Source organism: Strix aluco, chromosome 3 (assembly GCF_031877795.1).
Source record: "Strix aluco isolate bStrAlu1 chromosome 3, bStrAlu1.hap1, whole genome shotgun sequence".
In the NCBI taxonomy this organism is placed as follows: domain Eukaryota; kingdom Metazoa; phylum Chordata; class Aves; order Strigiformes; family Strigidae; genus Strix; species Strix aluco.
The window spans coordinates 60,810,248-60,826,949 of NC_133933.1; the positions used below are offsets into that span (position 1 = coordinate 60,810,248).

General features: G+C 37.6%; 1 protein-coding gene across 1 annotated transcript in view; it reads left to right on the plus strand.

Annotated features, from left to right (window-relative positions):
• The window catches only part of ESR1 (estrogen receptor 1), a 159,558-nt gene that overhangs the window by 120,639 nt on the left and 22,217 nt on the right, over positions 1-16,702 (plus strand). Inside the window, 1 exon segment of the mRNA XM_074818769.1 lies at positions 9,682-9,820. Coding sequence (XP_074674870.1) covers positions 9,682-9,820 — 139 coding nt within the window.

The following is a 16,702-nucleotide window of genomic DNA, read 5'->3' on the forward strand; positions in this document are numbered from 1 at the left end:
TTCAGTCGAGTTTTGTTTGCTTGCCACTCCTATCCTGCCACCCATATGGCCATTAGGCCATGCAACTTATCTGCATTGTCTTTGTCCATCCACCCTGAGGTTTTTCAGAGCCCTCCTGCTCTGGCACTGTCTGTCTCCTGGGGCTACAGCGAAGGCCAAGCTGCCCAAGCCAGCTTTGAGCAGGTTTGCAGAGACCTGCGCAAAACACCCCTCACCTTGCTGCTCTCACCAATACCATTAAATACTGCCCAATCCAAAGTGCCTTTGCCAACCCAAATGCTGATGAAAATAGTAAAAGGATGTAATAAATGCATGTAGGTGCACTCTGGAAAAGAGGAAAACAACTGGGTAGTCTCATAGGTTGATCTTAGGCTTTAAAATTATTTTTAATTGTGTATAATTGTGTATTGAAGCGACCGTTTGAAACCTCACCCGGACATGCTGGGGTCATTTAAAAAGCTGTGAAAGAGTCTACTTCAGTCTACTTCCTTTTTCCCCCTCGAGTGACTATGTTTGCTTAAAAAATGTGATTGCTTAAAGAGATTGCTTAAAGAGTGATTGCTTAAAGAGACCTTTTGCCTCAAATGATTTTTCTCAACAGCCACAAAACCATCACTTATTTACATTTGATTTAGGCTGTGATTGGAGCACAGCCTGGTACTTTAGTAAGGAGGTCAAACAAATGCTGAAAACCTCATGCTCCCTTGGATGCAGCTGAACATACAAAAAAATCCAAGTCATGCTGGACATGACCTCAAGTCTTGGCGCAGGTTTACACAAAGTGTAAACCATCCAAGGTGGTTGGTGCACCCTAGCTGCCTGTCACTCTCCTTTCAAGCTCTTCCTTCTTGCTGGGTTATTTCATCAGTTGGCTGCACACTTAAACCAGCAGAACAGACCAGGAGAGTAGCAGGCCTGGTTGGGTGGGAAGGGAAAGGAGGGGGAAGAATGAGGTAGAGAGGACAACTTGTATTTATGAGCATGTCTTCTGAGTTTGTAAAAGTCAGGCAAGAATGCATAACCAGCCCCACAAATGATTTTTGGTTGGATCTGCTTTTGATGGAAAATGTTTTGCATAGCAGTGACCTCTTACAAAAATGACAAATTAAAAAAAACCCCTTCAAACCTACTTGCAGCTGGCCTGAGTACTGGTATAAATTTAGCATAATGTAATTAACTGTTGTAGAGACAATAAAGAAAAGTTGTATTTAAAACTGTGCGTTTTAGTTAGCAGCTAACATATTTTGCATAGTATCCTTCTTCACCTGTGCCGTGAAAGTTTCAGAGGACACCCTTCAAAAGAAGAGCCCTCACATGCAGCTGACGGTCTGTTCCTACACTTAAAGTCACTGGGAACAGCTGCCATTGTCCTGTTCTCAGTACACAGACAATGTCCTGTGCATTTTATTTGCAAGTCTGAACTCCCTGAGAAATAGCACAGCTCTCGGTGGTCAAAGAACCATAAAGTAGCATCTTACTGTTGCAAAAGCATAGCCTGAGTCTCAGATGTCTGGATTACAGTCAAGAGATGAACGATAATTAACGTGCTTTAAATACCTGCTATATAGTGCTGCAGGAATTTGTCATGTAATAATGACATCGCTTTTTGTTGATCATTTGAAGTGCTTGGGTTTTGTACAGAAGAAAATACATGTCTCCCTTTTTTTAAAAAAAAAAAAAGATAAACTTTCACTAGCAAACTGGCGGGCAGCCTTCACTAGCAATAATCTTATACAGTAGTTGTTATAATTAGTAGTAAGATTTGTTGTTATTTTAATAACTTTCAAAACTGCTTGTTTAAAGGGGGAAGAAAGTTTAGGCTTAGGATTTTTTTATATAGGCAGTTACCTTGCCTAGATTAGTGAGTGTTTTGAAACTAGTTAAGAATTAATGCTAGTTTAGTTCTCTGCATCCAGGTTTTCTGCTCACACTCTAAACAATTCCACGCCCCCCCCCCCCCCCCCCCAATTTAGTAAAGCTTTCTTTCCTTTTTCTCTTTGAGAAAAGTTCAGTTTCTTCTGTTTTTTTTTTTTTTACCTTTTTACTGATTTGCAAGAAACAGAGCTTGCACTTTGAGTTCAAGGAGGCTTCTCCGCCCCAGAGATCTTTGTGGCTGAAAGGACTAGAGAGTGTGCTGAGAGCCTGCCACACCTCCATCCTAATCCTGCCTCCTCCTGGATGAGGCACTTAACCTCTCTGTGTTCTATCTATAAAATACATTTAATAATACTTAATGGCTTTACTGCCCTTTGAAAATGTAAAGTGCTATGTGAGTGCCGATTACTTTTATTATGTTCCCTGATGGAAGCCCTCAATGTATTTGTGTTAACTGGTACTGCTAATGCACTTTCTGGAATAATCTTTGGTTAACAAAGTGAAACAGTTTCAAAATAAAAATTGTGTTTTAGTCAAGGCAGACACAGTGACATGCAAGGAAAGTCAGGACATGAAAGCACTTAGCTTCATTGGGTAAGTCTGTACTGTGTGACAGCCACAGGCTTAGGCCATAACACAGCCCAGCTTATCTTCTCCAAGCTGCGTCTGTGCCAGGGAGAGCACAGTGAGGAAGAAACCTTGAGCTTTGGACACACGGCCTGACCATCCACCAGCATAGGACAGATTTTTCCCAGGCACTCAAACTCTGCACAATAATTTGCTCGGGCTGCTGTTCAGTGAGAACTCACTGTCCCAAAAACTCACAGGAGCACTCCAAAGTGAGGGGCTGGCTCCTGGGCTGGCTGTTCCCACAGCCCCCCTGGGCCAGCATGTGGTCCATCTCCCCAGGAGCAGTGCCAGTCAAGCTGGTGCTGGACTGTGGGCTTCTGGTGTTTCTCTCGGGCAAGACAGCAGTATTTCATAAAAATGTGGCAAGGGATTGTCAGGAGAAAAGAATGTGTGTCTGACCAGTGATGATTATCTGTCACTCCCCCTGAAGTGTTTCCAACAGCCTTAAATCCAGATTGTGCTTGGTGCAAAGTATTGACTTTTGAGTAGATCAACTTCCACTTGGATAACTTCTTTACAAGCTTGCTTGGCATAGTAAATTTGAAATAAGACAGTATTTATTAGGTCTGATGTATGCAGGGTACATCTGGTTGAGGTTTAGACTGGTGTGTACCTGAAGAGGGAAGGAGAGATTCCTGTCCTGAACAAGGCATTGGCTATTTGGTCCAGAAATGGCCTCAGGAACTTTTTAGTCTCCTCATCCTGAAAAGGTATGAACTGGACAGCCTGAAAAAGTATGCACTTTTTGTGCGAGCAGAAAGCTTTGAGTGAAGTCATGATAACTACACATTCCTGAAAAACAGTTGAAACGGTTGTCTTTTACCTGAGAAATGCATTTTGGAATCATCACGGTGCAGCTTCTAGGTGGAAGCCGAACCGACCAGCTCCTAGAGATGGGATCTGAAAGAAAAGCAACAAATGTGACATCCCTGCAGCATCCCGCTCTGGGGACAGCATCAGGTGGGGAGTTTGGCTGGGGCAGTACACCCATCAAAGCATAAGACAGGAGTCCTGAGGCTAGCTCAGGGAGGATGGAAACTTCCCATGGAGGTGAAGGGCGAAAGCTTGCTTGATCTTGACTTTTGGTACGAATACAGATCATCAAAGCAGGGCCTCATGATCTTTCTGAGTTTTTGGGTCTTGACCAAAACCCCAAACATCCCTAACCTGTATTATGTTTACGCCTGTAAATTATAATTGTTATTTTTCAGGAAGAGGTTTAGAAACATTAGAGCTGAAAAGGGCAAATGTGAAGTAAAATTGTTAAAAGGAATTAACAGTAATTAAAAGCAGATGCTACTCTCTCTGATCTCATCCCATTTAATTTCTGACAGACTGTTTAGGCTTAGAGGAGACAGTGTGTAAGTCTGGATTGGTATTCTGCTATATTATAATTATACATGCAGTGAAAATAGAGAATTCTGAAGAGCAGAAAGTATTTAGAGGCTCTTACAATTGTGCCACTTGCTCTGCGTTTGCCTTTCAGACTTTCCTCCCTCAAACTCAGCAAGTCGTAGCTAAATTTTTTCTCACCCCATTTACAGACACAAAAGTAATATCTCTTTAAAAAAAAAAAAGAAATATTGAGACTACATTTTTAGCAAAATATTTGGATTGAAAATGTTAGATTTTAGAGATTTTTGATCTTCAGTCTTCAAAATAGGTCTTGATTTAAAACACTGGAGTTGTGTAAACAATTAAGCCAATATGTCGATGTCATACTTTAAATGCCCTCAGGAGGGAGAACTTAATAAAAGTTTCTTATAATTTTGGCCTGAAGATCTGTGGAAAGAAGTAGGAATAAATGGCATTATAGAGATAGCTGTGTTAATACCGAGACTTATGAAAAACAGTGTTTGTGGTTCTCCGATTCACTTGTCCTTGGACTCTGTTTTGCCCTGCTGTTGTTGTGTACAGACAAGGCTATAGTCAAGGTGCAATTAATTTTTAGCCACTTCTTAGCTTCTAGCCACCTTTTAACTAAGAGATTTCAGGGCTCAGCCTTAAGGGTTGAAGAGTTTGAGTGATCCATGCAAGTTCAGATCAAAATGACATCTTATGTGTTAGATAAATGCGTAGATGCAGTCTCACCTCTCTGCTTGAAGTGAAGAGGTTGGGCACTGAGCTCGTGGGACTACAGCAAGCACAGATTTCCCATCTTGATCAAACAGTGGTGACTGAGCTATTGGTCCTCCAATGTGCTTTAGGTTAGGAGAAACAGATGCTGTTTTTCCTCTTCCTGGCTGTTTCTTGAGAACAGAACTTCCTGTAGGAATTATTTTTCTGTTTGTCTGTTTCATCTACATAGACATTTTTGTCTATATAAACCTCTCTTAATGGTTGCTAGCTATTAGATTGCAGCACTCATCATTACTTCCCTGCTGTCTTTGCCAACCTAATTAGTGTTTTGTTCCAAATGTGGTCTATTACATGACCATTGCATAGCTGAGATACTGTATTGAATTGTAAATAACAGCCTTTTCCTGTGGTTGTTGTCACTTTTAAAAACACTGCATTAAGATAGAAAAAATAGTGGTTCATCTGTGCAAATTTAAGGCACACAATGTAGGAATGTTCTGATTTCCCTCAATATTTTTATATAGTATAATATCCTATATTTTTTGCTATAGGATATATTATAAAAATTCCTGTTGCTATCAAGTAAAAGACTTTCCAGACAAACAGGCAGGACATTTAGGAAAGACATAACCTTTGGAGATCAATAAGTTAGGCCTATGTTGTTCAGCATATTCAGAAATTAGCTGAAAAAAAAGGTGTGAATAACGGTGATAAACATTATGGATGATATTGACTGAGGTGATGAAGACAAGAGTAGACTGAAAAACTGTGTAGTCCTAGTCTCACTGTCCCTGAAAGAATATAGTTGAACTGGAAAATGCGCCGAGAAGGACAAGATGAGTTCAAAGATGAACAGGAAAACTTTCACATGAGGAATGACTGAATATACTAAAAATGTTTGGAAAAGAGAAGATTAGCAGTGAGATGATGACCTAGGGAATGACGGTATTTCCAATAAAATAATTAGATGCATCAAATGAAAGTAAGAGATATTTTTTTCAGAACAACAGGAGATTTTTTTTTTCCTAGTGTTAATTTAGAGTGTGAAACTCCTTACTCAAGTGTACTATTTCCAGAGTTTATAAAAAATCTGAAGCAGATTAAATGCCTAAGTGGGTTCAAAAAGCATCTGGACAAACTTGGACGAAAAAACGTTAAAGGACATTAAGCACAAAAAGACCATCTTTGGCTCTGGAAGTCCCTGAGCCGCATACCACTGGAGCCTGAGAAAGCTTTCTGTAGAAGCATATGTTTGTCCTGCTGTATGTTTTGCCATAAGCATCTGGTATCAATTGCTGTTGTAAATGGGGTAGTTTGCTAGATGGACCTTTGCTATTGCTTTCAAAACTTTTTACTGCCTTTGCTCTATTTTCCTTCAAAGCACCTGGAGACAGTCATTCTTTATGGCACAACGTTGTTTATTATCTTGCAAAAATTGACTGAAATTCATGTCTCAGGTATATACCATGGTAATTAAGACATATGGTATAAACACTCAGATAGGATTACAGTTGGATCAGATTTAAAAAGAAGATTGCTTTATCATCTGTTGTGTAAAGAGAAATAGTCTGGACACCTTGTAGTTGTGTTTTATGAATATTAGTAGAACCTACAAAATTATGATAATAAAATGACCCCCAAATGATAGTAAGTACCCACTGGAGGACTTACTGTTGTAGGATTAAATCTGCAATGACACTGGATATTGGGTCTCAGACAATGTTAATTGCTAGAGAAATTGTTTTTGATAAAATGGAAAGCTACTTATTAGGTCAAAATCACTAAGGAAAATGATGAATTTATTAGTTTCAAAATATTTGATTGGTAAAATTTGACATACATATGTATATGTTGTTGGTCATTTCAGAGGACTGCAGGGTTCACAATGTATGTTACAGTAGCAATAAATGAAAGCCATCTGAGCTTTATGTTGTTCCTTACTGCGACCAACCAATCTTCTGCATAAGCCAGTTCTCTGTTGTTGGGGATATATGTTTTACGTAATACTACTTCCAGCAGCCCTTGTGTTCTTTCACGGCAACCATTTCCCTTTGGGCAACTGCCCAAACTCCTGGTTTACAAAGAGATTTGCTCATACCTGTTGTAGGTGTTTGCTGCCTTCCTTTTTTAGGATGGTAGGGTCATACAGTTTTGGATTCCCAGGTCTAATGTCACCTCTAGAGAGTCATGCTTGCCAAAAATAGGGCTTTTTATAGCTTTTTATCCATGGACTCACTGCTGCTTCATGGTGTCTTATTGTCTGAGAGAGAGAGATTTGTATCATATTGTCATGGATGCAGCCCATACTGCTGCTTTATATTAGAAACGATAATCAGTTTAGTTTGAACATTACCCTTTTGTGTTCTACACATAACATAAATTTATTTGCCACCTACTCTTAGCTGAGTGCTCAGAAGACCTTTCTAGCTTTTCAGAAGTTCAGATTTCCATATTTATACAAGAGTTTGTGGAACGATTATTGTGTTCTGTGTTGGCAGTCACTCAAAAATACTGTTAACTTACCTGTATATGAAAAAGGGATATCTCATAAGGTCATGCAATTGGCCAGTATGGTGTATGGAGTCAGATGTAGGTTATATCCGTAAGCTGCAATTAACTTAGCAACAGTGAATTGAAGGTCTTTTTTCTTAAAGCACAGTAACCAAGAGTTTAGAATTCAAAAATACTTTTTCTTTCAAAACTTGCCAGCATTAAAAGAACACTGATATTTGAGAATGCGGTGCACATCTACATATAATTTTAGTGACATTAAAGTACAGCATGCTCTGAGTGATGAGGTGACTAATGATTTATTCATCATTTAATTTAACCTTCTGTAACATTATTCTGAATTAGCTTGCTTGAGCAAGAGTATGTCTTAAAAATAATAATTAAATCTTGATTAATGTTTCTAATGATAGCAAATTCATGGAAACTTAGTATGTTGCTTAGATGATAACAACTTTTGTTGTTAACAATGGCCTCTCATTTGCAGTCTGACTTGGAGCAGGTTTAGCTTCCAGCATGGGCTTCTGTATGTTAGGGCATTACCTTTTGTAATGCCGTTCTCTTTTTCTTTAGATATTTACCTATTACAGAATCACAGAATCACAGAATCACTATTGCAGCCCTTTAACCCCTTTAGTCTATTTAGCTTCACAGAGTAACTAAATTCCTCTTACTCCTCACTAAAGGGCATGTTTTTCAATGCTTTATTTATTTTGACATTCCTCTATCATTCTGTTCAACTTCTCATCCCACTTGAAGAAGGGTTACCAGATTCAGGTAACACAGAGGTAATTTAATTTCCTTACTCTCTCAGAGTTTCCCTGACTTTTTATGAAGTTCCTCATCTTTACTAGATGTAGCTTCCCAAACTGGGCTGATTTTTCTCCATCATTTTCAAGTCCTCTTCATAGCTGCTACTGTTTCCATCTTGTATATATGCTTAATGTTCTTGGTTTTAAACTTATATCTAGATTTTTTATGATGAAGCTAGTGAGTGATTTAGATTGCTTACATTACCAACCTGCTTTTTGCATTATTTCCCACATGCCATCATGATGTCTAGGGTAAAGAAGTAAACTGTATGGCATTCCTTTAGAAATACGTCAGTGCAGTTCAGTTCATTACTCTTTTGCCGTTACATATGGAGATGTGTCATTTAAAATATTTTACTTCAGTTAATCATCTGTTACATGTTTTTATGAAATCAAATGTCTTGTAGAACTCTGTTTCTATTATTTTTATCAACTAAACTTATAATGTCACCTAAAAAACCATCAAGGTAATTTGATAAGTTTTTTTATGAATTACAGTTGATGTGTATTATTACATTACAGACTTCTAAACCTGCATTAATCAAGGTTTGTGTTAGCTGTTTTGTTATAGAACCCAAAGTAGATGTCAGGCTGACAATAGAAATATACTGCCCAACAATGCTAACACCTCTTAAACTATGGACTCAAAACCAGTTTTCTTTTTCATCCTAGTTTTTTGAAACTTCCTTAACTTCACTGAAATTGGAGTTAATATTCCAGACAGCAATGACAGACAGACAGTTGGCCAATCCTTTTAGGGCTTTTTAATGCAAAGTATTGATGTTCAGGTACTTTAAAAGATGTTAGCATTGTTGGGCAGTATATTTCTATTCTCAGAGCAGGCTAACAAAATATCCCTCCTCTACAATACTAGTAAGGTAATTTATGAGATTTCTTTTTTACTTTCTCTCTTTAATTTTGTGCAAACCAAAGCATTTTGGCATCCAGAATATTGTAGAATGAGCAGAGTTTTACAAGAAAGTGAATTGTCATAGTTGTAACAAGTTCAGTTTTACTGCAACAGTCAAAGCAATCTGCTGCAGAAAGATGTGCAGCCACGTGAAACAATGGCACTATAACTGACTGCACTGATTGCAGACTTCAGATACCACATGGGGACTTGTGCCCCTGCATTGCTGTTGTATTCTTCAAGCATAGATAAAACCACTGTATTTTTATGTGTTGTCATACTAAGGCAATACTTAACAGGAAACATGTTTATTGTTTGTTCTCCATATATAGTCAACAGTTTCTGCCAATTTTATTCTTGAGTGCTGTAATCAATGCTTTGTAGTTAAGAATGTTGCTCTTTTAAGTTTCAGCTCTATTGTTTCAGGCTGTTCAGTGACTCAGGCAAATGCCATTGCATCAGTCTGTGAATTCTGAAAGTAATTTTTGCATTTGGTAATAATGGAAAAATACAGGAAAAGACAAACTTTTTTTTTTCCCCTCAATAGTTACCACTTTTGTAAAGTAGCAGGTACTGAAACTGTCTAAATTCTAAATTGTCTAGAGGTCTTGCCCTCTCTTGGGGCAGGGTACAGCCAGGACACAGCCAGGGGGCTAGAAAGTGCTCACTGTTCTGTAGAATGGAACCACAGTGGACATCATAATAGACAAAGCTCAGCCCCAAATGCAAAGAGAACAAATGTCTGTTTTATTGCTTTTTCTTTTTTGTTATCCAGCTCCAATGCACTTTTTAACCTGATTCTCTGAATAATGTTGTTCCACTTACAAAACTGGAGTGTTTTTTACTGTCTCCTATTTATTCTTTCAGGATTTGTGGATTTAACACTCCATGATCAGGTCCACCTGCTGGAATGTGCCTGGTTAGAAATACTGATGATTGGCTTAGTCTGGCGCTCCATGGAACACCCAGGAAAGCTTTTATTTGCACCTAACCTATTACTGGACAGGTCAGTCTGCATGTTGCTGTGGATTATGTTATTTTATTTCTACTGCAATGAGATTAATATCTAGCCAATTAATAGTCACCACACTGATACTACAATTTGACAGTACTTCATAAGTTAAGCAGGGTTATAGTAGGTGAGACTCAATTGCAATCTTATTTATTTGTAGAGAAGACATTGGGTTTTTTTTCTCCTGAAAACTGGAGTCAAATATGTAAAACACACACCTGCTTGCAGCCCTAAACCTTCTTTAGCCAGTCTTGCTCATACGCTATAGGTGTTTCTAAGTGAGAGGGAAAAATATGCATCTGTGCCATACAACATCCTGGATTTTAACTGGCAATCTTCACAAATAAAAGCAGGAAGATTGATAGATTTTTAATGTGCATTCTAGCTATCTTAATGCAAACTCAAGTTCTCTTTTCTTCCTAGTCATGAAAAACTTCAGCCTTGGGGAAGAGTGCCAAAAGAGAATAACCAGTGAGCAGGGGTTTTGGCAAATGACTGGCAAATCTAGAAAAAGTTAGGATAGAGTCATCCTACCTATTGGTAGTCCTCTTTAGTTGAAGACTACCACCCACATAGCAGAGTTGGCAGGAGAGAGCTTAGATGTGCACACTGGTCACTTCAGTGCAGAGTTTGACATCTTGGTCTAAATTGAAGGTGGAGGAAGAGCTGAACTGAGGAGACAGAGTATGTGGTGTGGCAGCTAAGAGCTGGGCAAGCTTCTGATCTCATCACGTAGCTGCATGGGCAGTGAGCTACAGAGGGATGGCAAGAAAAAGTCAAGGGCAGTGCCTTCAACTACTGCAACCATTAGCTGGGTGAATGAATCAAAACTCTTAGTAATAGAAAGATGTCTTTTGAGCAGGTTGCTCTGTTAACTGTGGGATACTGAGTTTTCATGTTTGCATTTGTAAAGTGTTAATCCTTTGATTCTCCTGCACTCTATTTGCAAAAAAGTAAGGTTTACTTTTTGTATTTTAATAAAATACAAACAATAATGCCTAACAGTATAAAATACATTATTTCACAGGAATAGAGGGGTATTTATGGCCTTAGGAGAAACCCTATTCCACTTGTGTAAGCACATGATCTGTTAGCTATGGAATAATATGTATGAAATGCATTCTCATTTTGTGTACAGAAAAATATCTGCTTGCCTAAATGTAAGTATAGTCTTCTCAAGAAAACACAATGGTTTTAAAATAATTTCTTAATGCACATTTACTACTGTAGGAAAGTAAGTATAGCATATTATTGAAAACTACTATAAATTGGAATATAGCTTCCGAAGACCTACCCATCTGTTTCACATTCCATAATACAGGTTATGAGAAAAAATTAAAAATGGAAGAGCAGAGTCAGAGTAACATTTTATTTCCTCTTAGCTAAGAAAAACAGCTAGGGAGACATCTGAAACTTTGGTCTTTCTCAACTAAAAATCCCCCTGCTCTGAATAAAATGAAGGCTGAGCAGTTGATTCACACAGTTTAAGCCAAGCCTGCTGGATTAAAGAAAACAATTGCATGCAACTGGAACCACATATTACTTTAGGGCTCAAAAATCAATTAACTTCATATTCAAAAGACTCTTTGTTTTCTGATTTTCAAGCAAGACTATTTCTAAAAATGTAGATCTATCACATCTCATTTTCAAATAATAAACATGTTTCTAAGGCATCGTATACTTGCCTAGGGGTATTTGCTGAAACTAAAATAATAAATTACTTGACTCTGGGGAGCACTGGTATGCTAATTAGTTAATTGACTGCTGATTTACTAGTTAATTAGTGCTAACAATAGTTTGATGTGCTAATTTGATTTAGGCAAGTTGCCTGTTGAGAATGCTGTAGGGCAAAAGTATATTGTTATATTTGAGAGGGCAGGACAGAGACTGATTTAACTCAATGGAGTCCCTCCGCTGCATCAAGTATTTGGACAAATATCATAAGAGTGCAAAAATTGTTTGATGCATTATTGTTGTTGATCTAAATAATGAAATCATCTGATTGAATGGCTAAAATAATGGAAAAGATGGATGCTGTAGTACCATTTCCTTTCATTTGTTCTTCTCTCCTTACCCTTCAGTGTGTTCTTTACAGGATGCTCCTTTTCAGTGTTTTCATCTGCAGCATTCTGTCCTGAATCCCAATCATGCCTTCCCTGTTACTTTTGATCTATGGGGTTAACAGCATTTGCAAATATTAATTTAGCTACTGTCTATAATCCAGAGTCACCACCTACAGATTGTAAAACCTAGTTGTGTCTCTAACCTGTGTTCTTCTGGACTTAGTGCAAATCTACTATTGTTAATATGGAGCTTTACCACATTTTGTGTATGCCTCTAGCTCTCTCTGATCATTCTGTGGCAGACACCCTCTCTGATTTGCACACCCCTTTCATTTTTCACATTCAGGCTTCTCTGGTCTCTAACAGATTCTTTTTGTCTAGAATCTTGGAGATAGTTGTTTGTATACATCTGTACAGAAAGCATCAGGTCATGTCAAGTTTTATTATGCAAGTTTTTTACCTTTTGGCTAGATAAATACAGTCTTTTCTTGTTCATATCTGTCTGAAATGCCATCAAAATAACATTGTGACTTCGCTCTTTTTTTGAACAAATCTGATTTTTCTTCTCTCAGCTCACTCCTCTTACTTGGGTCATATTAAACATGATCTTGTCCTGTCTCTGAAGTTCTTTTTGAGACTGTCTTTTCTTATTCAGTGAGAGTCTACTTGTTACATTTTCAAATAAATACCTCTATAATTTTCTATGTAACAATTCACACTTGGAAGACTCCTTGAAAATATCTGTAAAGCAGCCCTTTGTTACTAATTTTAAGTTCCTTCTTAAAATTTTGCTTTGCCTATAAAAAAAAAATATACGACAATTAAGCTGCCAGTATGTGTAGACTACTGCCTTTTGTATGGATGACTGTCATCACATTATCCCTTTCTATTCCCACTCTGCTGTGTAATTAGAAAGGGTATTCTGTGGGGTAATGCACCCTTTCTTATTCTGTTAATGCACTACCTGAACACTTGAGTCTTGGTTCAAAATCAGGACTTCTAGCAGTCTGCCAGTTACATATAACTGATATATTTTTACATTGTATAATCGATGCTATTAAAAAAGCTCAAATGACAATAATTATAGATTAGAAAAATAGGCCTAATCAGGAAGTACAATGACACACTCACAGTGCTTGCAATTAATATACAGTACCTGATACAATCAAAGAAATCCCCGGGCAAATCTTTTGTATTTTGTTTCTGAAAATTAGTATCTTGTATAAGGCAAATCTAGAAGTAAAGGCTTAAGTTTCTAATGGGACAAACCAGATGTTTCCTGTTTGGAGGGTTCCCAAGAAACTAGACCTTAAAAATGTCATTAGACCAGGGCTGAAATTTGTCAGGCCTGACAATAGGCTGTTTATAATTTTGAAGAAAATGTAATGTTTCTTCAGGAATAAGGAAGTCATATTTTATTATATTTTTGAAGGATTTGTTGCATTCAAATATAATGTTGATCAGATATTACTCAAGGGTTTGAAACATAGTTGTAAAAAACTTATGGTAGAAATAACTGAACTGCTGATTGCGGTGGATGACTTCTCACCTGAAATATCCTCAGTATCAAAATGGGAAATGCAGTGCTGTATTTTAAAAAGGTGGGTGGAACGTCTGCCCAGGAAGGCTGGTGACCATTATAAGGAAACTGATGGGATACCGTCTAAAGAGAATTGGCTGAGGTGTGAATAAACACGACATGGTGGTAAAGAGTCACCATGCATTTTGTAATCGGAAGCTGTGTGTTGTGAATATACTGGAGTTCTTTGAAGAAATTAAAAAGTGGATGAGGGAAAACTTGTTTGATTTCCAAAAAGTATTAAACAAGATCCAAATTTATGTAGACAAATGTAAATTGATGCATATAGGAGAAGAATAATACTAATTCATAAACTGCATTCTGAGTTGAGCTTTCCATCTCACTGTTAACAGTAGTCAGTTCTATGGAACCAGCAGTTCTTTGTTCACCAGCAGTTGTAAATAGACTGCAGCTTTCCCCCCAAGAATCATTACAACATGAAAAAGAAGTAGTACAGATCATTCTTATTCCACTGTGTAAATCTGTGCTGCACTGGTGCTTGGAAAACCATGCTTTTCTGATTTTCCTTGTCTTAATAGGACTATTGAAAAAACAGGAAAGGTACCCTGAGGGATTGCATAGGCAATCAAAGAGAGAGATGAGCTTTGGTACAGAGAATAACTAAATAGACTGACTTATCTTCCTGTGATGCTCAGTAGAAGAAGGGAAACCAAATAGAGATTATAAGAATTGTGTAAAGTCATAAGCATGTCGAGAAGATGTATGGTAATCCACAAATTATTATCTTTTCCAATCTAGCACTAGAGGTAATTACTTGAAATAATCAGATCCAAATGCCTATATGCTTAGCCCAGGGCTAAATATACCTTTGATATGACCCAGTATGGCTGTTCTCATGTTATTTTCTAATGTTTTCTTATCGTGATTTCAAAAAATGTCTAGCAGCAAAAAATCAGTGTAGAGGTGTACAAAATTTCAGTTAAATGTAGTCAGTATTTCCATGTTTCTACTAGGTTATTTCCTTCTTTCTATGGAGAAATCTAGTCTGCTGTTCAGTATTTTTTATCTGGAAACTCTTGTTCACTTCCTCTTTCAGGGCTCGATGGAGCTTTTTCATTCTTTCGGAATAAATGGAAGAATTTTCCCTTTACTGACTTGCATATTGAGCAGTGGCAGGAGGCCATGGATCTCTAAACTGCAGCTAGCACGAATAGCATGAAGACTTACAGCATTCACTGTATGACTGGGCAGCTGAATGATTTGCTGCTTTCATGGCTTTGGTCTGAAAGTTTCCTACCACATCTGAAAAGAATCTTTTAAGCTTTCTGTGCAGATAGTGCTTTCCAAAGTTTTAATAGACAGAAGATTAGATACAATGAAAGAGTGTCAGGATGAAATCTGAGTATGTTTTGCTAGTCCCTCACCTTGTAAAATATTTCAAATGCCTTAGCACATTACACTTGTCTACCATTTGAGTAAATGCACAGCATTTTTTTTGGCACTGTGTAATTGTGGATGCATTAATTACCATTGACTTATTAGAAAAATGGAAGCAAAGTGGTCACAGATGTTTGATTAAGAATGCTTCATTAGTGACCTGCTGCTCTTATTTATTTCAAAAGGAAAAAGCCCATAGACAACAAGTATATAAAAATTTGCACTTCAAAATAAATTTGAAAAACAATTATACATTTGATTTTCATCCCATCTTTAATAGAACTAGATTTTGTGCTGGAAACCCAACTCAAACAATCATCCTGTCATCAGGCTACTTGTCTGATAGAGCTGATAGAGCTGAATGGATCAACTTGTAGACAGTTAAGGAATCTCTTGAAATAATTAAATTTCTCTTTCATCCTTCACTGTATTGTTGGATTTTCACATGTGTTATTATATTGTAGACCCCAGAGAATGAAAAAAATATTACAAGAGACAGAATTATACATATTAAAACAATGCAAAAGGAATAATTTCTATTTATTGTAAATCAGTCTTTACTGTGCCTTGGAGCAAAATTCAACTACCCAATATTGTAATTCAAACGACCTAAATATAAATCAGGAGGACTCTTCCATAATTTGGGGAGGTGCTGTGTAAGGCTCAAAGTGATGACCTTTTTTTTAAAAAAAAAAAGAAAAGAAAAACCCCTCTCTATGATCTTCCCAATTTTCAGCTGTTAGAAAAAGAGGTTCTCTGGCTGGGTTTGTAGGCACATAATGGAAGTTTTCAGAGATAAGGAAATAATTTCTGGATTTAAGATAGCCCCTACACAAATTCTAAGATTGCTTGTTCATCCTGGAAGCTCAGGCCTCAGTTCTAGGTCATGTGATGCTGATCCTTCCAAAATTAAACTTTCTTTGCATTTCTGATATGAAGAGAATTTTGAAATGTTTTTGGCTTTAAAGTGATTCAGACTGAATGTAAATTAAACTGTAAAAGGCCTTCCTGTCAACAAGAATAAAATTTGTTCAGCCAATTATTGTAACTTTATTGTTCCCAAATGGAAAGCTTTCATAATAATTTTCTAATCTAAATGTTTAAAATATGACAAAAATTTAATTAGTTTTCTTAGAATTATAACAGCATTTTAGAGATTTTTCCTATCTGACATATTTGTGGATCCATTTCACATCATATTTTACCAAGAAAAAATAATTTAAAAGGCACTTAGTAGTTAATTTTCTATTTGTTTCAGACCTTATTCACCACTGCTGAAATGTATAGTCTACTCTTACTTCATATGCCTAGGTAGATGATCCTCTGTTGATCTAGTCAGGAGAGACACTTATTCATGACTACATGGCTCTGAGGGCAAGGGTCAAGGGCACGGGAACCCAGGTGGTCAATCCACTGGGGCGGCTGAGGAGAAGGGGTTTGAGGAAGAGTGGACAGATCCTGCGGGTCAACAACTGGTTGCATAACTGGTGTCAACAACAGGGATTCAACTTTTTTGATCATGGAACCTGATCTGAGGATTGAGGATGGCTAGGAAGAGATGGGATCAACCGCATCAAGTGGGGCAAAAACATAATTTCCACAGGCTGGCCAACCTGGTGAGGGAGCTTTAAGCCAGGAATGACACAGGAGGGAGGTGATGACCCACAATCATTTGAGGAAGGTGGTAGACTGGACTGGCAAGAAAAGGGTTCAGGATGATGTGGACAGGAGAGATGCAATCAACAAAATGTAGTAGCAGGAGACCCCACTCAGTGTGTGCGTGCACGTAAGTACGGAAATGCCTACGGGACAGCATAATGGTGGAAGCTCCATACA